The sequence below is a fragment of the Centrocercus urophasianus genome, unplaced genomic scaffold (assembly GCF_019232065.1).
Source record: "Centrocercus urophasianus isolate 14NV4802_14NV808 unplaced genomic scaffold, USGS_Curo_1.0 seq_73, whole genome shotgun sequence".
NCBI lineage: Eukaryota > Metazoa > Chordata > Aves > Galliformes > Phasianidae > Centrocercus > Centrocercus urophasianus.
The window spans coordinates 6846813-6871924 of NW_024885344.1; the positions used below are offsets into that span (position 1 = coordinate 6846813).

The following is a 25112-nucleotide window of genomic DNA, read 5'->3' on the forward strand; positions in this document are numbered from 1 at the left end:
GGCTGAAAGGACAGCAGATAATTTTCAATACCGTTTTCACCTTATAAAAAGGTTATGTGAGTGATCTCTTCCAGAGCAGAGGCTAAATTCTGCAGTCTCCTCTGAAGGCACATTTATTTGAAATACATAATTTGAAACATGATATTTATTAATAAGATTAAACAGAGCAGTTAGAGAGGTGAGACATTTGAGAAGAAGAAGGTAAGGTCAGGCTCAATTACACATGGGTATAGTAACAAAATTAATGGACTAGATAAGGAAGTTTGCAAAGGACTGGAAACTGTCAAGAATCAGTGCCTTTTGAGGTGTCTACTGTTAAACACCAATATAAGTCACTTGGCACTGCTCACAGGAACTGGTACATCTCTCCTCCAAAAACTCTTATGGATGCCTTTTTCTTTGACAAGAAGGAGCAAAAGACAACAGGTAGCTTGACTGAAAAGGTCAAAAAAATCACAGAAATGCAAGAAAACCTTTACATTCAACAGTAAAGCCATCATGTATCAGCCCAGGGATAGAAATCAGTGGCATCGCTTAGAGAGTCATCTACTGAAGGAAGGAGAGAAAGGCTTCCAAAGGATACTTGAAGATCTAAAATGATATGGGAGAGGTCTACTGTAAAAAGCAACAATGTTGAAATCATATCTGCCTTAACAAGGCCTTTTCAGGTACTGGGAAATTAATCCTATCTGTTTGGTATATAATTGCACTGTGCAATAGATATTCTAGATTATCAGAATATCTTCATTAGTCAGATACACTATTAGCATTGGAGAAAAAAAAAACACCAATAAAAAAATTCAAAAGTTCCAGTAGGTTGCTATAAAATGCTAGTTATACACATCATCTTGTACACCACAAATTCTGCACAGCCCTAGTTACACTAGAAAGCTTTAAACCCCAAAGACGTTTTCAGAAAGATCTTGTGTTGCACTAAAGCCCGTATTATGACTTGTTAAATCTACAACTGAAACAGTGCAGTATTTACTACAATATGGTTTAAAAAAATGTGACTTGGAAGAAAAAAAATAAATACCACTGCCTCCTCCTCCCCCTCCCCCCCCCAAAAAAAAAAAAAAAAAACAAAAAAACACCACAAATTACTATCTGGCTTTTCAGCTCAAAACATTTCATCTGTTCAAACAGCCGCAACATAATTTCTTCCACTGTCAATGAAACATAAAAGCAGACACATGTATACCATAAAAAGTAAGACAAGGATTACCTTTTAATGTTTCCAGTAAGTTTTTGGCCACAAACCAACAGATGGCTTCAAAGAAAGGAAATTTGAAAAGATCTGGGGTTTTTAGCCTCTTCTCCATTTCGTAACACCTGAACAAACAGAAACATTAACTAAAAGCATTCATGTCATCCAACTTATTTTTTTAACTATGTAATTATTCAAATTGATACAATGTCCAAAATAAAATAAAATAAGCACGGCCATGTTAAATAAAAAAAAGTCAAGTACAACATAGTTAAACCCCAACAAGACCACAGACAAGATTCAACTCTGGTCTCATCCAGGCTCTGACCTTATCAAGTTTGACTGCTGCACTTCTAAGAATAAAGTTGGACTTCATAAAACTAGGATACAAACCCAGTGTGTGATCTTTTAACAGATGGAATTTTATCAGGATTCCACTGTAATAAATAAAAACAATATGTTTAGAAGACAGCTCCACATCTTGGACAAAAACTAAACACAGCTGCCCTTTGAGCAATGCTGACTTGAGGATGCTCATTTCAACTCAGTGTTGCACACCTGGGCTTGCTCAGTTTTGGTTTATTTATTCATACTAACCTCCAAAGTAATGGGGTTGGGGGGTGAGGTTTACTTTGTTTTTAATTAAATTATGCATACCCTTCAGTTTTGACACGAACTTTGCAGAAATGAAATAAGAGTATGTGGTGGATACAGTCTAACTGAAAATGCCATTATCGTCTGCTTTGAGAGCCTGTACCCATTTGATCCTGGTTACAAGCACAAAGAAAAATATCTATTAAAAGCATATCCTATTTACTGAGGAAAAGGTACAGTAAGAGTTGAGACTAACCTGAGCTGCATGCCAATATTGAGGTTGTGTAAAAAGTTTCCTCCAAAAGCCATACAATCCTGAGATGTGAGCACAGCGTGAATCCAGCCTGACACAAAAGATTCAGAAACTTAGTACATACATACAGATTACTTTAAAGACTATTTTTAAGTACTTGCATGTACATACTAAAATAGATAGGAAAAAGAGGGGAGAAAAGGGGAGAGGAAGAAGAAAAAAGGTAGGGGAAAAGGAAAAAAAAAAAAAAAGAGAAAAAGAGATGGAAAAGGAACAAATAGTCCTGTTTTTAACATACAGATTACAATATGTTTCAGAAATCTAGTTGAACTGCAGGTTAGTAAAGGCGTTGTGAACATAAGAAGGTCTTCAAGACATTTTGACTGGGTGGAAGTTGAGGGGACAGAACAGGACTAATTTCTCAAGTAAAAGATTCCCCAAAGTTCCCCTTCCAATAAACAATAATGGAAATACTACAGAAAAACCATATTGAGCAAAAGACAAAGGAAGACAAATAAAAATTATATTCATGTTTACATGTTGCTTACGTAACTCAACTATTAGCACAACACAAAAAACCCATCATTTAGCAATACTGTAAGAATCCAGAAGTAACTCTATACATTATTAATAAATACATCCCTCCCAGTTCCAGTGAAATTATGATTAATTTAAGACAATCTAGATATTCTAAGAACACTAATTTGGCACATAATTAAAATACTGTCCCTATAAACACTACCATTCAATATGGCAAAGCATGACCAACACTACACTATCAATCCAGCCAATTGCTACTGGATAATTTCACTTAAGTGTACAAAAGAACATATTAGCATCCTAATTAAAAATTTGCACTGAAGATTTTGACTGTGCGTTTTTAATGTAAATAAGCTAAAAATATGCACACAGACTTGTTCTTATTTAACACGCATACAGATCTTTCAAAAGAGCAGTTGGTCACAGATTTGCAGATTACGTTGTGTTTTGACTGAGAATAGGCAACATGTATAAACTGAGAAAGCTTCTCAGCTTGATGCAAGGTCAGACCAAATCATAACTATATATTACTAACTAGCACTAAATCCATGCCCTCATTCAGCTAAAACCAACCAATTTCAGTTTTGGGGCACCACATACAGAGAGAAAGATCTGAAACTAGCAATTATGCTGAGTAAGCACCACATCTGCTCTATTGCCTGTGGAGGAAATTTCAGCCTTTCATGTACCATTCTATAGAGTACTGTAGCACAAGCAACGTATGGGTTGGTGTGTGTTGGTTTTGTCGTGTTTGTTTTTAATTAATATTATAAATTGCTTTTTTTTTTTTAATTTCTGTTCTTTGCAAAGCGCAGCACAATGAAGACTGCCTTGTTTTTCCAACTGCATTTTGCCTTTATCATTATAGTTTCACTTTTTCACTCATCATAGCAGATGAAGGATCAAGGAAGATGTGCACTGCAATTCTATCACATGCACACCTCCCAGACAATGACTAAACTAACAATTAACTCTTGTCATTACTGTCTCAGCACCATTAAGGGTTGCTTAAAATCAGCACCATTTACTGAGTCTTATGCCATACTCCAGTTCTCACAGTGGTGGTTTTTGTTTGTTTGAAAATTCCAAGATAAAACAAATATTGATAACGTAATGTGTCATTTTAGGACATCCTTAATTCCTGGTAATTAAACATGTTAAGTTCTAGCAGTAAGAGTAATATCTTACCTGTTGGAACAAATAAAGTGTGTCCTTGCTTTACAACACATTTGTAACATTTGTCAACTTTGTCTCCAAAATATACTTCACTTTGGGTGACAGATGAGCTCCAGGACTCATACAGAGCCAAATTTTCATCAGTGGGCTTGATCAGATAGAATATTTTTTCACCCTATTCAACAAAAGCATCAAATAAATAAATGCACATCCTCCTGGGCAGACAGTACAACCTCTGAGTCATTTGCACTAAACGCACCCCATATAAATGGCAGAATTCTGTAGTTCTACTAGGGGACACTGGTGTTTCCTAACTCAGTGTTTCACAACTGCAGTTGCACAAAAGCTTAGTCAATAGGACAGTAACCAATAAGGATAAGGGGAAGAAGGGGTACGTATCTTGTAATGTAAAAAAAACTCAACAGTGTCATTGATTCTCATTTAATTCATTTTTTAATAAATACTAAAACCGTACTGTAAAACCTACTGATCAATTAAAATGGTCAGCCAACCACATAGCACCGGAGTCACCAACAGTGTGATAAAATAGAAGCATGAAAACAAGACACTAACAATCACGAATTCACTTTCAAGCTCCTCACCTGTCTTTCTAAGTACACAATTTCACTCTGAAGAGGCAATAATGCCATGACAGAAAGCTGCACACTGAATAATTTTTTGTTTCATACAATCATTAAGCAAAAAGCCTTCATACCCAGAGAACGTGGTACCAAACTGAAGTTCCTCCAAAATCGATATGAAAATCAGTATAGCTGTCCTGGACACCCATCAAGCAATACTTCTGAACAAAAGGCTTAGGGAAGACAGAATCATCTGGCCAATAATTTTCCACCCATGAAAGCTTTCTGGCAATATCTGGTACTTCCACTAACTCAGACATCCTTTAAGAAAAAATAAATAAATAAATACATAAATAAGATCAAGTGCAAGTGCCTCTAGTTTTTGTTTTTTGGTGGGTTTTTTTTGTTTTGTTTTGTTTTTTTTTTTCCCCCAAACAACAGCATTAAATGCACATTTCCAACCAAATTATTACTTATGAATTAGTAAAACTGTTTTATACCCATATTACATCTAACTGTCTACATAAAATATGCAGCCTCTTAACTTTAGTGCTAAAGACATGACATCCGTATACATACTGTTCACCTTTGTGAAAACCACTTCCTACATTCAAGAAATTGCAGTCAATACTCACTTCGTGTCCGAGAATTCCAGGCTGATCACGTTCAACACTTTTGGTCGGTCAGGATTTGTGAAATATTTAATATAATTATGGAGCTTCATTTTACTGTCTGCTTGTCTTGCTACATCTATTACATCTATCACTTTGTCACCACCTGTAAAAATAGGATTACTTGCTTAATCCTATCACAGGTAAAAAGAATTATTTAATGTGTTTAAGAGCAACTTTACTTTTTCCTAGCTTTTATCAATGTATTTCTGCACAAAACCTCTGCGACCATCAGCATTCTTGTGGAACAAAGATTGGTACAAACCAACTTTTAACTAGGTCAAGCTTTAACTGCTATTGTCAACTACGGACACAACTGAGAACAGTGTACAAATAAATCCTCTTTACCCATGGTCAACAAAAAAATAAAAGGAACAATACAGAATCACTGCAATTGGTTAAAATAATAACAATTGGGTCTGTGGCTTTCACTGGTAAAAACAGTACAGAGAACTTGAATCTTGAATATTTAACTCACTTGAATATTTAACACAATGACCACAAAGAATTCTTCACAAATAACAGATTTTACTGCTCACAGCTTGTAGTTTTTAGCAAGCTGCACTGAACTTCTGACATAATTGACTAACAGCTTTTTTATGTTGAAGACTATGCAGATACTCAAAAACATCCTACACTCTCACCCTTTCATTCACGCATAGCTTTTAAGCACGCACGCCTTAATAATTCAGTGAAATTACTAAGGCTAGCTTCATTTGTAAAGATAACACAAATACACACAGCACATATTTAAAGTTAAATGCGTAGAACCAGACAAGCAAGAAGTAACCCTTAGCCAAAATAAAGGAGTAATGACAAAATTATAATAGTAATTGTATTATGTGCATTTAGTTATACAGGGTCACAGCTGAAAATTAATTCTGGAATGCATCTAAATGCACATTTATAAATATATTTAGTTTAAAACTAAAAATTAGCATAATCCTGACAAATCCTACTTGGAATAGTATTTATTAAGATTTCTTATTTTTAATTTCAGTAACAAAAAGGCAAATCTGCATTTTCTTTTTTTCCCTAAACCACAGAACCCGGCAGGGCAAAATACATGCATAGTAATGAGATGATCAAACTTTCCTCTGAATCTGAACTGACAGTTTTCCAAAAGATAAGCTTCAGAAATATCAAAACAACAATTACACTTTGATGCAGAATACATTACTCTTTATAGTCATCATAACAGCAACAGTATTTCTTACACTATGTATTTCCTCTATTCTGTTTCCATGGTAAAATTCTGATAGACAGACGTTCTACTTTTAGTACTCAGAATTATATGAAGTTCTCACAAGAACAAAGACCCACACACAGACTTCTCAACAGTACTGTTTACTACAGCAAACTTCATGCTCAAAATGATTCAGTCTATGTACTGCACACTTGTATGAAGATGAAATGATTAAAGACTATCCAGAGATCAGGCAAGAAACAAATTGTCGGGAGCTCTGGCTCTCACCAAAGGAGGCCATGGTAGGAAGGTCTCCAGAAAGATTTATTTAGTTTGAAAAAGCCAATTCACTGAGCTCAAAACATCATGTTTTGTAATATTCTGACCAGTGACTCATCTCTATCAATCTTCAGAGTGATTCATTCAATTCTCACAAAATTGTAGCATAACAAAAACATCACTCCACATTCATCTTGCACCCAAGTCAACACACTTGGAAGTTGAAAAATAATGGTGTTCTCCCATCAGATATCCACATAAACAAAATTCAAATTGGTAGCTTAATTGTACTGTTCTGGTTAGGAGTGCTTAGTTTATAATACATATTTAGCACTCCAGGAGCTCTTAGAATCATGTAAATATTTGTTTTACTTTACAGAGGGGATCATTTGCACTTATTCCACAGTGACCCTTACCTACATAGCGTTCCACATCTAAAACAGAGAAAGTTGGTGGAGGAAGTCTGAGCCCCAGGCCATCTAATTTAGGAACCATAATAGGTACATCAAACCCATGTTTCTCCAAGTATCTTTGTGTCAGTTGGCTTCCATGCATTTTCAAAATGACTTCATCAGCACTAACAAACAAGAAATTATGGAATATTAGCAGAAATACATCCTCCAAACACTAGTGAAAAAAAAAAAAAAGTCACAAATTCAAGGAGGACTGGTTGAAATGGTTGCATTTGAACCCCCCAAAAAATACAACCCCGTACTTCTATCAAATTAAGAGTGTAAGACAAATAAACCAATATAACCCCCTAATGAAATATTAAGTGTTACACATAACCTGGTAATTCACTGTATTTCTATGTAATCTAACATAGTAATTTAAAAGGGTGAGGAAAAAGAAAACATTAAAATACATTTTAATAACAACAACAGAAAGTTCTGTCAAGAGTTATAAGCTACCATATTTATAAGCATGAAAAACAACCACAAACAAACTGGGATGATTTCTGCTACAAACAAGTTTCTCTACTTTCCTATAAAGCATGAGAGAATGGGTATACTACTAGCACATATAAGTGTTCTACATTATTTGGAATGAAACAACTGAGGAGTAATTTCCCATTCTCTCCTTACTTGGACCACAGAGATAGATAATATTCTGATATTTCAGGTGAGAGAAAAAAAAAAGCCAGTCACTCTGCCACATCCACTCTGCCTTGCAGAGGGACTCTGACAGATTGGAGCACTGGGTGACCAGCAACAGCTGAAGTTCAACAAAGAAAAATGCCAGGTGCTGCAGCTGGAATGGAGTAATGCTGGGCACAGATATAGACTAGGAGATGAAGTGGCTAGAGAGCAGCCCTGAGGAAAGGGATCAGGGACTGATAAGAACAGTGGAAGGGGGAGAATTCTAAAGGAGGAGGAAGTCTTAGGTCTTTGTTTTTTCACCAAAATGTTAAAGTGAGCTTCTGTACCTTGGGAAAGAGCGAGCCCGCAGCTGTTTAACAAAGGTCCGTGTTCCAGCCTGCACCGGTTTGGAGCCATCATCCAACTCAGTGTAGTCATGTCTGTGCCAGTTCCTTCTCTTTTTCACTACAAGTTTCAAAAGGATTAAACTTTGAATTAGTTAAATCAGATGGTTCAGATTAACAGTCGCTCTGTCAGTGAACCAGGCATGCTTCAACCCTATCACAAAGATTAACAAACTTTATTGTTTATACAGGTGAAACTATCCATCTGCCAAAAATGAAACCTTCAGAACACCTGACAGTAACCACTTACACTTCTAGAGCCTCTTCCATCAGAGAACACCAGTGCATGTTATACACCATGATTCAAAACTCTGTACTCAGTGCAGAACAATGAAAGCACACAGTAACAGCCTGACACTTATCCAATCTCAAGTCAATGAAACCACGATTTCAATTTCCTAAATCTCACTTTTTTTTTAAATAAAGAGAAGAATCTTATCTCCTCAAGATCCTTACGCTTCTTCCTCTCATGCATTAACATAGAATTAATATGACTTATCTCATTGTGCTATCTGACCAGAGGAACATATTTACATACGATCCGACAACTCTGTTGTTCACCACTGCAATCTGTTTGAAACAAAAACACCTTTCTTTTATCCACTGCTTATGTTTCCATAACACTTTTGGGTATAAGCTATCCTAGCAGGTACAGTCTTCACTCTGCAAGTACAATACATATAATGCAAGCATTATGCCCCAAAACAATGAACTTCTGAGTTGCTGCAAGCTGTTATTCACTATGGCAAAATATTCATAAAGAACAAATAATAAATCAATATTATATCACAATTTTGGAAGTCTGATAATCCAGAAGTAACTAAATTGCATTTTTTAACAGCTCCTTCTATTTACAGGGCCAGTGAAAATGAATAACAGTGTTTTCATAAAAAGCTGTGCTGGTGGACTCCCACTGAAAAAAAAAACAAACAGATACTCGAACAAGAAAAAGCTCTTGTAAAACACAGTAGGGCTGTACGGAGCCTCTCCATTTGCATTTTTTGGCTTTAAGTGCACCAGAGGAAAAGGTGATTTATGATTTGGTAAACTTACCACCTGCCCTCAAATTTGCATTATTTAATAACAAATTATTTCATTCCAAATATGCAATTAATTCGTCTTAATCAAACAAGCACCCATTTTATAGCTTCATTTATAAAGAACTGAAACTCACTACTTTGAAAGAAAGTGTTCATTAATAGCACCTATCTGTCAGCAAAAGCCCTCTTAAGTTCCCTTCTGCTGAGGCATCTGTTGGGATCTGTGACAGTCCTCAGCTCACAACCTTGCTAGCGACTTACCAGTGTACCACTTACTATGCTAAGAAACATAATAAACATAATTATTAGGTGGTTGCGTTTCAGTTTTCCCCAAAATAAGCCACCAAAATTAAGCCAAACTCTGTTCCACAGCATCTGATGGTTGCTACTGGAAGTCTACCCCAAGTATATTTACTGTGACTAGATCTAGAACGCAACGACTAATACTGTGCAGAAATTTACTTCCATCTGCAGAAGAAACACAGAAGAGGAGAAAGCTATTGTCATTTGCCAGCACAAATGGTCTCTTACAGGCTATGCACAAACCACCATGCAACACAAACATACCCCAGCTAAGCAACTACACTAATACAAATTTGAACTTTTAGTTAAAGAAGAGCTCATCCTTAAGCATATCGAAGTCATGATAAACCAAACTCACAAGTAGTTAGCACCATACCAAAAACACAACTAACAACAGCGTGAAGAATAGCAAATAGCAAAGGATTTTAAAAGGGGGGAAAAAACCACAAAATTTCAATGCTGCTTCTGCAGAAATATCAGTTGCTTATACAGGAATAACTAACACCTTACAGCCACTGCATGACAAACAGTTATTCCTACTGATAAGCTGCTTTCCACAAAAGTGACAAAATGTACCCCTTGGAAGACATTTAAGAGAATGAAGTGACATTTATAGCTGTTTGCTACCCTCACAATCACTGCTGAAGAGACCGCTGATGAGCCAACTATCCAAACACAGTGAAACTTCATAAATAACCAAGCCAAGTTTATTAAGTTTTCAAAGCCATTTTCTCATTCATAAATAATAATACAAGAAATTAGTGGCTAATGTTAATTTGCAACAGAGTAGCTTCTCAGAAATTCTGTACAACTGCTGTGTAACAGCTCATTAAGCCTGTAAGATGATACAGCTGGTTAAGAGATTATATATATATATATATATGTATTAAAAAAAATATATATATATATATAACTTTTTAAAGTCTGACCTTCCAACATCTGAAAAACAGAAATTAAACTTCCTCTACTTAGTACTTGTAGCATATATCATGCTTCCATAAATAAGAGAATGCTAAAAACCATAGAACAATAATGAAGGCTTTCTCTTATGTTGCAGCTTTATAATTCCTTAAGACATTACAATAACAGTTGCAAGAAAAAATATCTAACTGAATGAATCCCTGTGCTCACATTAAAATAAATTAAAAAGAAATGTTAAAAGACATCAAGAACTGCCTTCCTTCACTTCCAAATCCCTCAAAACTAGTGGAAGGAAAGCACTAACCCTTGGTGTTCCTAAAAAATGAGGCATAACCTGCAGAGACAATGCTATAAACATGCACCAAACACAAACCACAGAGTTACAGGGGCGTTGAGAAATTTTTCATGAAAAGCAAGCAGGAATTTATTTTTAAATTATGTTCCTTATACATTCAAAACAATGGGCTTATAACTGTATCTAGCTTAGGCAAACTCTACTCCTTGCCTGCCTACACTTGTCTGTTTGTCTCAGACATCCTACATGGACTTGAAAAGGGAACCACCAAGAAGCACTCACATCTGTACAACCAGGCCCCAGTCTTGTGAGAGTTCCTTTATGTGATGCCCACTAATGGAAAAGGCAAGAGAAATGTTAGCATGAGAAGAGTGGAAAATTTAAAGGAGTGCACAGTAGCTTTCCTTTCATTACTGGAACTAACATAATTAATTTTGTTTGATGCTGAATGAAAATCCACTTGGTAATACAAAATGTATGTTTCTCATACGTTTTTAGTAATTTTTTTTTTGCACAATGCCATCTGATTATATTAGGTTGTATACACATGTGCTTGTCAAAATCATAGATGCACTTGTCCTCTTAAATTGAACACGGTTGAATTATGGTCTCCTTCAGAACTTCTTTAGACCAATGGAGTCTAGAACATGAAGCAGTAAATAAAAGATGTGCTTTTTACTTACATACATAATTTCATATGTTTCAAGCAGTGCAACATTTGAAGTCATAAAACATCAGCCTCTCCTAACCCTAAAGCATGCCGATGTCCAAACCACAAACTATCAAAGATTTGATTATGACAGACTAGCTGAGTACAATTAATGAAACTGCAGATGAAGACATATTTCAACATATCACTTCTGCTTGGGTAGATAAGTGATATGCCTGAATCTTCTACTAAATCTAGACTACTTACTCACTTGAGGCAATATGAAGTAGCAAGGATAATTTTTTTCTACAGATTCTTATCTTTTGAAAAAGCTATCCAACACAGTATTTCACTGTCAGATTGCAGCAGGTGAAACAGAGCTAGCGTGAGAGCTGGAAGTCTCTGCATTACAAGACAGGCTATTCACAGGCATCAAGAGGATGATGAACTATACCAGTTCTGTCAAACCAGAAGGATAAAGTTCCAAACTTCCATGTTTTTTTAGTATTTTTAAAGTCTGATATGAACCCCACCTTTTATTGTTCCAGCCCCAGTATTCCATATGCATACACACACACCTCTCCAACCCCCCCCCCCCAAAAAAAAAACAGGCAGAAAGGTAGAAAAATGGCTCGTATTTGTATTATGTACAGAATACACATAAGGATTTGAAACTGAAAAAGACAATTGTAATAATAAAACTTCAAGCATGTAAAAGAGCATTCAACTTACCTTTTAGCCCCTAACATGAAGGTAGCTAATACTGAAGGCATTGAATATAACCCACGTACAAGATATTTAACATATTTTAATTAAGTCAGTAATTGAAATAAATCACTTTGCTCATACTCCACATGACTACCAGTGACAGTGCAGTGATTTAAAATGATCATTTCTAAATGCTAAATTCAGCTTTGTAGAGATTCTAGATCTTTTGCTAGATGCAAAAGATAAATTGCATAAATTGTTACAAGGTCTTCAAGCAAAGAAAGAACATGTATTAAAGAAACACAAATGCCCACAGTGTGTGTGGGCACACTAATCATACATAGATATTTTTCAGGTTTGAACATAGAAACTGGAGAGGTGAAACTCACTATCACGTTACTTCATTTGAGAACTGAAGTTGTGGGGGAAACCCAAGGAGTCAGAAAAAAAAGCATCCCTGCAGTAGTTACAAAAGACAAAAATATTTTCTTCCTAAGTCCAGTCTTACAATCTTTCTACTTCAGATCTCTTCAGCAAAGGCACCTACTGAAAGGAGAACCAGAGAGGTCCCTCCTGACTCCACATTCACTTCTGGCAACTCATAAAATTCCACGAGGAATTTGGGGGAATCATATTCACAAACCAGACACCTGGAATACATGGCTGTGTAATTCTCAAAGACATAAAGGAAAAGCAGACATCAATTTCAGCTCCAATTCTCAAACTACTCTGGACTGTTATGGAATACTGCCTTAAACATCAAGAAAGCAAAGAAAGCTAGCTTGAACATTTTCTCAAGGTTGCCTTCCTGGGTATTAGAATTTTGATGATTAAAATACAGAAATCTTAAGCAGTCTTTTGGAACTTTTTTTTTTTTAATAGCATATCATACATGCAGCAGGAGAAAGCATCACTACCTGCAATTGATTTTTCTTTTTTTCTTTTGATGATGAATTCCTAATTTTTGTCTCTCTCTCTCAGCCAAGTACAGATTGCTTTCTCGTAGCTCTGTACCCTTTGATTTCTCTAATCTATAGCTGTGGCTTATATTTTATTCTATCTGCATCTTCACATCAAGGAGAATCTCTCAAGAAAAGACACCTTGTAGGTTTTGTTGTTGTTTATCATCGTTGCTTTTTATCAGTTCAAAGTTAGTCACAGAACCAGTAGCTCCTAAATAATCAGACTCATCTTGAATGTTCCTCTGAACGGACTTTTTTTCAACTGTACTTGGAGCAAAAACATTAAAACTGTAAAATAAAATCTGAATAATGCATACTCACTCAGAGAAGGTCCATGAAGAACTGCGCAGTTGGGACAATGGTACAGATCAATGTCAACAGCATGATGCTCCTCTACCCCAACACAGCTGCAACGACATTTTTTAAATGTTAATGAGAATACATACAAGACTTCTTTTTTCAGGCTAAAAAATAATTACATCTCAAGTCTTTACCAGAACATGCTTAGTTTACAAATTCATAATGAGCTACCAAACTATCTCAACTACTGGGTTGCCACATAAATTTTGAGTAATAATTTGTTCATTGCTGAAAAGAGAATGCCATTTAAAATAACAGAAAGGAAACAGGAATTAAGCTACTTTAAAAATGAGTCCACAAGATATATCAATACCCTCTGCTCCCACAAAAGTCTTTGATCCTGATTACAGCAGAGTGTCCACAGAATCACTCAATCAATTCTCTCTTCATAAAAACATGAAGCCTACATGCAGTCAATTTGTAGAAGATATCATGAGGGTTTTTTCCTATTTTTCTTTTCTTTTTTTTTTTCTACAAAAAGTACCGACTCCTACCTCCAAGACAGCAAATAACACTTCAGTATGCTACCTGAAATTTTTACCCTACCAGTACTGGGTAAGAAACTTATACAAGTGATCACACAAATCATACAGTAGCAACAGTTTTGTAATTTTAGAAATACCATTTGTAGTAGTATTTTCCTGGTGAAATTTTTGCCTGTTTAAACAGTCAAAGAAGGATTGAAGACATTCCTAGTAGTCACATTAAAACTTCTAAACTACTATCTGAACAACACTACTTTTAAAGCCAGAAGAGAGACAATCTTTTGGAAGATGAAATGCTAGAGATTAACTGGAGAAGCCAGGCTCTTGCAGAGAGCTCTCAAGAAAAAAAATCCCTACTTACTCGTAGAATCTGAATCCTGACGGAGTTCTTTCTCTAAAAAGTTAATTGAAGCTTAGAAAATTGCTGACTTTATAATAGAGAAACAAGACTACAACGTTGAATATTTACACCATGTTTACATATTTCTATTTAATGTATTCAAGGAACGTGAGAACTTGAACATTGCTACATTCAGGTAGCCACTTCATATCAAAAGTGTAATGACAGCCAAAATACTGAAGCTCTGAAACAATCCATCTCCAAGTAATCTTTTCTAGCTGCACAGTGCCAAAACTGCTGACAGATGCAATAAACGCCAGTAGACAGTACTACCACAACATACAAGTCAAGCATTCAAAGGGTACCAATGAGCCAGTCAAATCTGAGAAGTACCTCTCAAAGAGAAGTACGTCACTCTGAATTCTCTATCATCAGCTTCAGCTATTTCCTCCACTTCTCCAGTCACAAAACGCCACACGTAAATTAAGTTATATAGCTTTTCATACATACGTTGTTCTAAAATCTAAGTATAAAACTCAGCTGACAAATAAGTTTCATTATAATTCTTGCAATATTTCATTTCTCTTTTTAAGACCACAACTACAGAAATTGTTACTGCATGACAATTCAGCTGACGTATAAACAGAAACAAAGGCAAAAGCGCTCTTTAAAAATGCATATCCCATCTTTTTCTGCCTATATACTCTATTCTCCTTTGAGAGATCACTATCTCAATCCTAATTTTGTAAGAAAACTGTTTTAAAGATACACTCTGAAAGTCCCAAATCAGAAGTCTGGTTTATAGACATATCAGAGAAACCCCATATTTTAGCTAAATTTCTGATTTTTGAACAGCTGTAAGTATTCACATTGGACTGTATCTTGCTCAAGTTTGCACAATGTTCAATAGGACACAGTGTTCCATGCAAAGCTTTCATTTACTGCCTTTATTCCTATCTTGGTATCTATCTAATCTGTCTGTCATCTCAGCCAGATTAACTGGCTAATGGCAAGAACACTGAAAAGCTCAGCAACAGCTCCTTCGAGCTCTGACAACTGTTTGTCATATTCTGCATACGATCAATAATTTTATTCTCTTGTAAAACATTGCAGATAACCTGAAAATAAAAGCAGAAAATCTTTTAACTACTGTACACATTCTCCGGCTTGCTTAACTCCGTAGCCTTTTACGAAGGCACCACAGGCTTTGCATATATGGAGATGGGTGAGACTGGAATGGAATTCAGTAGTTGGTAACCGCTCTATAAAGAAAGCAAACGTTTTCAATCTACAATTTCTGCTCCAAGCTTGGAACCAGAAAAGCAAAACACTAACTGGGAGACATGAGAAGGGGAAATACCAGCAGATGCCTAACTGATGCAAAGGGCACATGAGGTTCCAGCACCTGCAAGAACAAACACTGACAAAAGGAAGCCATAGAGTCTATCAATCACACACAGCACCACTACCAGTCACTTTCCTGAGTCTCTTTCTACAACATACAGAGACAAATGTGACATAAATCATTCCAGCTACAAGCGAACAATCAATTACTGTGATAAGTACAACGTTGGTCCTCCTGCATCAAAGCAAGGTCACTAGGAGATAGTAGAGAGCCTGGAAAGCATTAACATACTCAAACACAGCAATGCTCCCAAAACACCGGTTGTTTTCCTGAATGAAATATCATTATTATCCTTCACCTCTCCACCCATTTGGGCTGAAACGTCTGCAGTACACATTACCTCATTTCTGAATTGCTCATCTCCTGCAGGGAAGCTGCAGACTAATCCTGTAGTATGAAAGCAAGGTCAGCAAGAGGCAGGAGAAGAATTTGGGACGTGCTATGTTTTTTCACACACAACAACATGCCCATTCCTGGCAAGTAAAGAAATCCTTTGCTACTCAAAGTTCAAAAAAACAGATTACAGTCTCAGGAGAGAATGAATGGCTTTGCTTTAGTCTGAAGTTTCCATCTGATTCTTAAAATTCTAGCCATGCAAAAGGTGGGCATGTAAAACAACCAGAAGAGTATTACTTAATATATGTGATAGATACTGACACATCCCAGCTTTTACCTGAAGGAAAAAGAAGCCTTCTTGCACAGGAAACAAAACAAGACAAACAAAAAACAAAAAACAACCACACACAAAAAAACCAAAGCCCTTACAAAGGCTGTTCTCTACTGCAGCAATGCTATAAATTTAGACGTTGTTAAATAAAGATAGTACGGATAATTTCAGTATGTTAATTAAATAACTTCAAATTTAGACAATGTTTTGTGCAATCCAGAAGTCCAAAATCTTATATATTGAGTTCATGAAGCAAAGTTTTGGTAGCAGTGGGCTGCAGGGGAAGCCTCCATGAGCAGAGCGTAGCAGCTGCCCCACATTAGATCAGAGTCAACTCCAGCTGCTCCAAAAGGCACCCACTGTGGAGAGCTGAGCCATGGAGACACACTGGGTGCAACTCTAGGAGAGCAGACTGAAGGAAAGGCAAAATAGCTGCAAACCACAGCTCAGGGAAAGGAGTGAAAAAACAAGAGAGAAACAGCCCTGCAGCCAGCAAAGTCAGCACAGAAGGAGGGCAGGAGGTGCTTCAGGCCAGAGCAGAAGTTCTCTGCAGACCAGGAGAGGACCACGGTGGAGCAGGCTGTCTCCTTGCTGCCCATGGCAGCAGCTTGAGCAGGTCTACACAGAACATTTGTCCATGCGCAGCTTCTGGAGAAGTCCAGGGTACAGCAGGTGCAGAGTGACCACAAAGGAGCGGTGGAGACAAATCATGGATTGACAGCAAGCTCCATTCCTCATTTGTCTGTACTATTCAGGAGGAGATAGAAAAGGATGGACAAGGGAAGGTGTTTTCACTCTGCTTTTCATTCTCACAGCTCTAGTCTGTTATCAGCAGGCGATAAATTAATCTCTTATGCTGAGTGTTTTGCTTGTCACGGTAATTGGCAAATGAGCACCGTGTCCTTAACTCAGGAGTTGTTTTCTCTGCATTTACTCTGTCTTCTGTTTCGAAGGGAGAGTGAGGAAGAACGATGGACTACCTATGGGTGTGAAATACTTGAGACTGTTGAACTGCTTCTGCTGGTCTTACTGAAAGAATCCAGGTTCAAGGGGAAAAAAATAAAGGTTTTAATCAAGAGTGCTTTGTTTTCATTTTTCCATATCCTTAAGAAGGTGACGTTACTTGAAAAGTTGTTTCACTTTATTAAAGCAAATAGTCTATACATGCTATTGTTACATAAAATTCCAGGTATATAAATGGGAATGAATATAAACACTGCACTACAAAGATAACAGTTGTCAAGATACAAGAAGTTTAGATGACCAACTGCACAATTTAATCATCACAAAGTGATTAAGAGATTAATAGTCCAGATTATCCACTGATTGCAAGATATTCCTCCTAGACAACTCCTGATATTTCCTATTTGCAATGCATATTGAAAATAAGAATCTTAAATTGAGAAATGCAAGCAACTCATAATGATCTAGTCAAAGGACTGCAGAAATCAGATGGATCATCCTCAACATGGAAAAAATGAATAAATGCATTAAGCCAGTTCCTACACAAGACACCATTTTCCTTGACTCAGTCTCCTATTCCTTTCCTCCATTATTTCATACAACTTTCACACTGAAAGATACCTCAAAGGATCATCAAATTAGACAAAAACCTCTCCCAGTGTAACTTTGTACCCATTGTTTTCTCCATGTCACTACTGGAGAAGTAAGCCTCTGACATCTTTGTAGTTGCCCTTTAGATGCTGGATGAGATCTCTCCAAGCCTTCTCTTTTCCATGGCAGAAAGATCCAACCCCTCCCATTTTTTCCTTGTAAGGTAGTTTCTCCAGCCCCCTTTGAGATCATCTTTGTGGCTTGCCTTTGGACCTTGTCCAATCTATCCACATCTTGAATTGAATTGTGGCAGCCAGAACAGGACACAGTACTTCACGAGCAGCCTGGTTCATATAGGCGCTAAGCCAAAATCTTCATGAGGCCGCTGCTACAGACCCAAGGATAAGAAAGTCACGGAGCTGTTAGAGGAAGTCCAGAGGAGGACCACAAGGATATCAGAGGGCTGGAGCTCCTCCCCGTGAAGAAAGGCATAGGGAGCTGAACTTGTTCAGCCTGGAGAAGAGAAAGCTTTGGGGCAATCTCATTGTGGCCTTCCAGTAGTTAAAGGGAGCTCAAAAACCAGAGGGAAACCATTTTTCTTTTTTTCCTACATGCTCTGATAGTGATCGCACAAGAGGGAATGGTTCTGAACTAGAAGGGGGCAGATTCAGATTATACATCAGGAGAAAAATTTTCACTCAGAGTGGTAAGGCACTGGCACAGCTGCCCAGAGAAGCTGTGGTGCCCCATCCCTGGATGTGCTCAAGGCCAGGTTGGATGGGGCCCTGAGCAGCCTGAGCTGCTGGGTGGCAGCCCTGAACATGGCAGGGAACTGGAATGGGATGAGCCATTCTATCACCAAACAGCCACTATTAATCCTACTAGAGGAGCACACTCACCTGAGTACCTGTAGTTGTAAAGATTCACTGCTGCTCAAGTGGAGCAGAACTGTGGATCTGAGGGGGCATTACTTCCCTTCACTCCTTTCTCAATCTCAGGAAGCAGAGAAACAGCTTCACTTGTGCTTCCTTGCAAGGAGGGTTTTCTCCTTTGGCAAACAGATACATTCTTCTCTCATGTTGCTTTGGATTGACATGTCTTAGCATTTCTTTAGCATATTCATTTCCACAGTAAACCGCCAATAATTCTCAAGCCAAATAATGTATTTAAACAAAAAGGACTCTTGAAAGTCTTTCCTTCAATCAGTTTTAAAATATGTTTGTAATTAGCTCTATGCCCCTGAAAGAATTTTAGCTACTGGCTCCTCTCACATCTTGTTCAGTTCAATTCTCTGATCTTCTTTGAGTGCTCTCATTTTCTTGTTAATTTCAACCAGTAACTGTGGCATGTCAGATACTGCTCAGATTGCTCTTCCTATTCCAACAACCACTATTTGGTTAATTCTCACCTCATTACTCTTTACAGATACCCATGCCCAGGTCATCCCACTTCAGAACTTTGCCTGTATTCAATTGCAGAAGCAACTTTTTCACCTCTTTCAGTACCAAGTACAACACAGTCTACTGGACTTACCTTTCTAGATGCAATTTTACTACATGAGCAGTTTCCTATGTTAACCTCCACTTCCCTCAACACCAGCACGACACTTTGTACTTGCAAAGTGAGAAGAGGAGGAAACATGGTATGCCACCGTGGGAATATCTACTTTTCCTCAGCAACTTACACATAGGTTTACAGCTCAGAAGTTTTTTTTCCTTCAAGTCTCTTACCTTCTTCTTAGGACATACAAAGTCCAGGCCAAAAGATCTCTTGGTTTTCAACAGCCTGATCCAAACAGTCTGACTTTTTTTTATTGACACTGCAGACAAAAATGCAGGCTCAGGATTCTTGATAGTATGTTTAATTAGACAACACCATATATCTTCTCCAAAATACTTCTCACCTCAGGGTTCAGTTCCACTCAGCATAGTTGCTGCTGCTACAGAAATGTCCCACCCTCCTTGCTGCACCTACCTGACCTCTGCCTCTTGTGTCTCCCACCAGATCTAATACATGAGCACCATGTGGTAAATCAGCTCAGCAAGTCAAACCACAGAAAAAAAGAAAAAAAGAAAAAAAAAAAAAAGGAAAACAACCAGGCACAACTCACTTTTTAGACAGAATCTTACTGTTAGAGTTTCTGAAGTTATAAACACAAATAGTTCAAATGTAAGAAGTCACGTAACACCTAATTATTTACCAAATATAAAAGTTGGTGGTATTTTCAACGTATTATTTGGAAATATTCTGGTTTATTTCATTTCTATGCTATTTTACCTTTCTAAAAATGTCTGCTCAGTTACAGGAAAAAAAAAGTCAATTTAACCATCTAATGCTGCACATACACATTAACCATCTAATACATGCACATAAGAAGATGACTGATTTATGCTTTTAAGTATCAGACCTTATTATTAAGTTTCAGATAATCACAGATGGGAGATGTTTCTATTAAAAAACTGAGCAAATATCTGTGCAAAAAGTAGGCAAGTACTACAGTAAACTTTTCAGTTTACCTGTCAACATTGTCAGTCTGCCATTGCTCCAGTGTTGTATCTGTTTAAGCTTAACAACGAAAGCCAAAATACTATTGCCTTTATTGCCAAAATTAAATAGAAGTCGCAAGTTATGCAAGCAGCACTTGAAAGCTCAGCTTCATAGAATGGGTTCTGAAAAGAAGAAACTTAGTAAGAAAGGAAGGAGCAATGGGACAAAGCTATTAAATTAGATAACGATAAAGGTTCAGTTAGAATTACACACAACCTTCTCCCTGTGCTTAGGGATATAGGGATGTATTCAATATAATCACTGCGCTACCTAAAATCTCAGGAAAACAACACTGAAATATATTTTTTGCACAACGATTCTTTCATTCTTTAATTCCAGTCCACTTGGAGCAGGAGCTGCTAAGTTTTTGAGAATGTATATACGCTCTTGTCCAAATACATAAGTTATCAGTACCATGCAACTGCTAGAATGTAAATACATTGCTACAATGACGAGAGAAAGAACCATTATTTTTACAAATTATTTTGACAACTGGTACAATCAGCATAATTATATGATGAAAGTGTTATGCGGAAAGCTGATTTTTCACGCAGTGAAAAACCTATTATTATTCTTTTATATTATTATTATTATTACATAGTATTATAACTACTACAAATTACACAAATTGGAGGGGGCATAACTTTTCAAACTGCAGTTCAAGTCCACGCTCAGGTTATCCAAAGAGCTTTACTTTCAATAATGCCCTCGGAAGGCAAATAACCTTTTCACTAGCATGTAACAGCGTCAGGAAGAGACACAGTCCAGTTTAATTCATAATGGCATTAACCATCATGGATTACATGCAGCAGTTTAATGAGAGAAGTAATTATGCTGGTAATGGTTTCATGACAAGGCAGAGTTAACCTCACTGAAGTACTTCTGTTTAGCATCATCCATTAAGCGCACACAAAACTTCTCTCTCCTTCCTACGTACATTGACATTTCTGCTTATTCTTCCCAACTACACTGATTGCATTTAGTTGCTTTAAAAGAACATTTACAATTACTTCTCGTCCCTGCCCTTCTGCAATCACTGTGTTACAGAAATGAAGGTCTGAAGGAACCTAGACCATGCACTGTACATTGCTATCAAAATAAGCTGCCTCAAGAAGATCACAAAAATCACATTTAAGTACAGCAGACGTGAAAACTAAACAGCGTGTCAGTGAGAGCAGAGAGAAAAAGGCTTTCAAAAGCTGAAATTGTATTTGAAAAACTTGTTCCGGTGTGAAAATGATTAGTTAAGATAAAACAGGATGACACCAGCAAGCAAATCATGGCCTATGATTTATAGAAAAGAAGGAAAAAAAGAAAACTATATCAATCTGACCTGAAGGAAATTTCTTTAGCTCTTTAAAACTAATGATCAGCACAACAATATGAAGCAAAGTGCTCCTCTCAGGAATTCAGTCTCTCTGCTGCAGCTCACATTCTCATTGCCCTCCACTATTTTCCCACTCTGACACACTAAGGAAGGGGAAATATCAGTTGCCCAATCTTTAGATACTGTCTTAACAGACTGTCTTAACTACTAGATACATATTGAAGAAAATGAAAGCCATTCTATTTTCTCCACAAGTGACGTGGAAAAAAAGGCTTAACACTGAATTTAGAGTAGTTCTAAGAATAGGAGGGTCCAAATCATTTGAGCACAGCCATTACAAATGTCAGTGGTGGTCACAGTGCACAGTCTGTAGCAGTTTTGTGCTCCTGCTCAGTGGCAGTGCCCTTTTGTACAAGAAGCAGACATACCAGTTATTTGGTTCTGGGAGAGAGGCCACTAGAAGAGGAAGAGAGAAATTAATTGAATCACAGGCAGTCTTTGATGAGAAACTGAGGTTCAGCCCAAAATGACAAGTTAGGAAGAAGCGACATGGTATAGCTTGCACTGATTTAATAGCTGGCAGCCACTAGAAGAGGCGAGTTATTTACTTAGTTCCAACACTCTCCCTTCTCTGCAACGGCCCCAGTACTTGCACGATGACAAAGCCACTTGTTTTCACCTGCCTACCTGACAGCAGAAACTAACCTAACCCGTTCAGTCCCTGTTTACCGAGCTAGTTTGCAGCACAGTCAGACAACTATCAGAGCCAATCTATGAAAGGCAGTGGGACTGCGTAATCTTAAGAAGCAGAACTGCCTCATTTGACGATGAAAGTCGCCAGACCCAGCCAGGCCTGCTGCATAGCTCTGCCCTCATTAGTCACTAACACTCAGAACTAGTATGAGTTAGTAGATTGCCAACAGCTTACACAACCAGATGGCAGGGAGAGATGCTCTTCTGAAATCGATCTGAAAAGCTGCCTAGAATTTAGCCATATTTTCTGCACAACAGAGAAGCAAGATGTTATCGCATGCAGAGATGCACATACTGGCGCTGGGTGCAAAGTGAAAGCCAGGTAAAGCAAACTTCTTCAGACAGCACAGCATCTAAGGTGATCTCAGTCTGACTACCTTCAGGTATCCTGAGCCCTTCTTTGAAGAGATACTTAGCTTTTCAGTCCCTTGACATTTCCAGCTATCAGTAGCTTCAGCTGCAAGAACAGCTGCTGCAAGTGCTGGTTTTGACTTTTTTTTTTGTAGTTGTTTCTTCAGGTGTGGATCTTGGGGGTGTTTGTTTCAAGAGATTGAATAAAATAAAAAACACTAAGAGCTCTTGCATGCTCACTTGTAACAGTCTATGGACTCCAGAGCTACCTACACCCAAGCATCACGAAAATCACTTAATATTGCATGCTTACATAACAAATCTCTAACAAGGGCATCAGGCCAATCAACAGTTAGGTGATCTGCACCACATATTAAAAGTGTTTTTCGATTCGTTTGGGACACTGTTGCAGTACCTTCAGCTGTTCCACTTCCTTCCCAACATCTAGAAGAGCTGCCTGCTCCACAGCAATGAAGGGCCTGGGCTGCATATCCTACAGAATGCTGCCTGGTTATTATTCAGCTTCCCTAATGAAGATGAGCTATTTAGAAAGACCAGGTTGCCTAATAAAGATGAGCTATTTAGAAAGGTCGTGATGCATGACAAGTAGTACCAGTACTTTGTTATTTCATGCAATGCACATTCTGTAAATCTTTCAACATCTTGAGCAATGCTGTCAGTAGATACCATCAGATGTCTGAAGCTCAATCATAATAAAAGTTCTGGAGGCAAACAGGTAACAAATCCACAAAGGTTCCCCTCAGCCACTGACAAAAATGCCAAAAATGTCACTTTTTGACAGAAGTACAAAAAAAAAAAAAAGAAGAAAAGCAAGAACTGGGCCCCTGCATTGGGCAATTTCAGGCATGCTTTGAGAACACAGTTTTCAGTTCACAGTGAGGCAATACCTGCTCCTATCTCCCCCAGTCTAGCACCATTAAACAATATCAGCACAATCTTAATACTCCACTGCTGCAAATCCCTTCTTCCTGGGTTACTTACTGTGGCTATTTTTACAGAAGGCAGCAACAGCAAATTTGCCTTCAGCCTGCTTTGCACACCTCTTAATTGGGGCCTTAAACCGAATATACCATATCACCTAACTGCTTTTAAAGTTTCTGAACCAGATGGTGATCGGTTTTAAAGGCCTCCTAACACTCACCAGAACACTTGGTCTTTGCAGTTGTGCCTAAAATGAATTTATTTCCTTCAAAATTTACATCATGAAATATCTCTCTTCCTTTAAGGAAAAAGGCTTAAAGCTATTTTTAACCTCCTCTGCTTCTCAGCTGTGCAATTCCTCTTCCCCCCCCCCAAACTACAATCCTCTTCAGATACTGCCAAGAACTCTTGTCCCTTGATCAAGCTTTTTTGTTAACAGAATCATTTCTTCAGCTTCCAGCTACAAAAGAGTATATGATGTCCTCTATAGCACTGAAATACCTGACTTTCACATGGCAAATAGAGTTGCAGTCAATAGCAAGCAGAGACAGATGCTTCATTTTTGAAGAAATCCGAGAGCAAACTGGCTCATCATCTCTAGCTCGCCATCCTCATTTCAAACGCAGATGGAGTAGCTGATTACATTAACTTCTATTTAAGCTATGATACAAGCAAACTGTTTCAGATACACAAATAATGAGTTTAAATATCAGATGTTACTTTGGCTGGCGGGCAGAGCTGTAAGTAGAATAAGCTCCTTCAATCAATTGGATAATGCCCATCATTTAGGGATCTTTATTGGATTTTCAGCTGCTTATAGAGGTCCAGAGGGGCCTACTGGCAAAACTGCATCTGTGTAGTCCGTAACGTATCAAGAAGTTGTTTCTACACATTATTCTATCTACAGTAATCTAACTGCTCAATCCTTCTCAGATGGATCTAATGAAGCATAGTTATTTTCAGGCCATGTGGAAACTTCAAATAGCACAGAAGAAAGCTGAACAGAGATTGGGAGTTGAGTTACATCAACACTAAGGTTTAATTTTATCTGCATCAATTATTTTTATTCTGGTTATGATTTGACACACTGATTTTAATCTAAAACTCTAAACAGTTCAGATCCAGGTTAGTGAAACCAGCTTCACTCTATCATAAACCATCTGCAGTTATCTACATTACTTGCAAAAGGACAAATCACATCCTTCACTCTAGATTTTGCACACAAACCCTTTTAGAGGTAATCTTTACATCACAGTCTATGCAACCCAGTTCTATACCTTCAGAAGGGGAAAAAAAAAAAAACATATATAGGTATTAGTCTGGCAGACATACATATAACTCTTATAATGCCTCCTTTTTCTTCGTAGCAGGAGAAACACAGATAACATTGGAATAGAAACACACACAGGAAGAAATAAAGCAGGAAGCAGAGATCTGATACAAGAGGTCCCCAAAAGTGAGCACAGACATTTACTATTCCTATAAAAATTACAAATGACATTAAGATTCACTTATTTCTAGGGGGAGGGGAGG

General features: G+C 37.5%; 1 protein-coding gene across 2 annotated transcripts in view; it reads right to left on the reverse strand.

The window, feature by feature from the left end:
- KDM7A (lysine demethylase 7A) overlaps positions 1–25112 on the reverse strand; it is a 61005-nt gene that overhangs the window by 23939 nt on the left and 11954 nt on the right. For both annotated transcript variants that reach the window (XM_042837759.1, XM_042837758.1), the window contains exons 2-9: positions 13170–13255; positions 7914–8031; positions 6904–7064; positions 4987–5128; positions 4486–4672; positions 3783–3945; positions 2058–2145; positions 1226–1332 (exon numbers count right to left, since the gene is read on the reverse strand). In XM_042837759.1, coding sequence (XP_042693693.1) covers positions 1226–1332; positions 2058–2145; positions 3783–3945; positions 4486–4672; positions 4987–5128; positions 6904–7064; positions 7914–8031; positions 13170–13255 — 1052 coding nt within the window. The remainder of the gene's footprint in view (positions 1–1225; positions 1333–2057; positions 2146–3782; positions 3946–4485; positions 4673–4986; positions 5129–6903; positions 7065–7913; positions 8032–13169; positions 13256–25112) is intronic.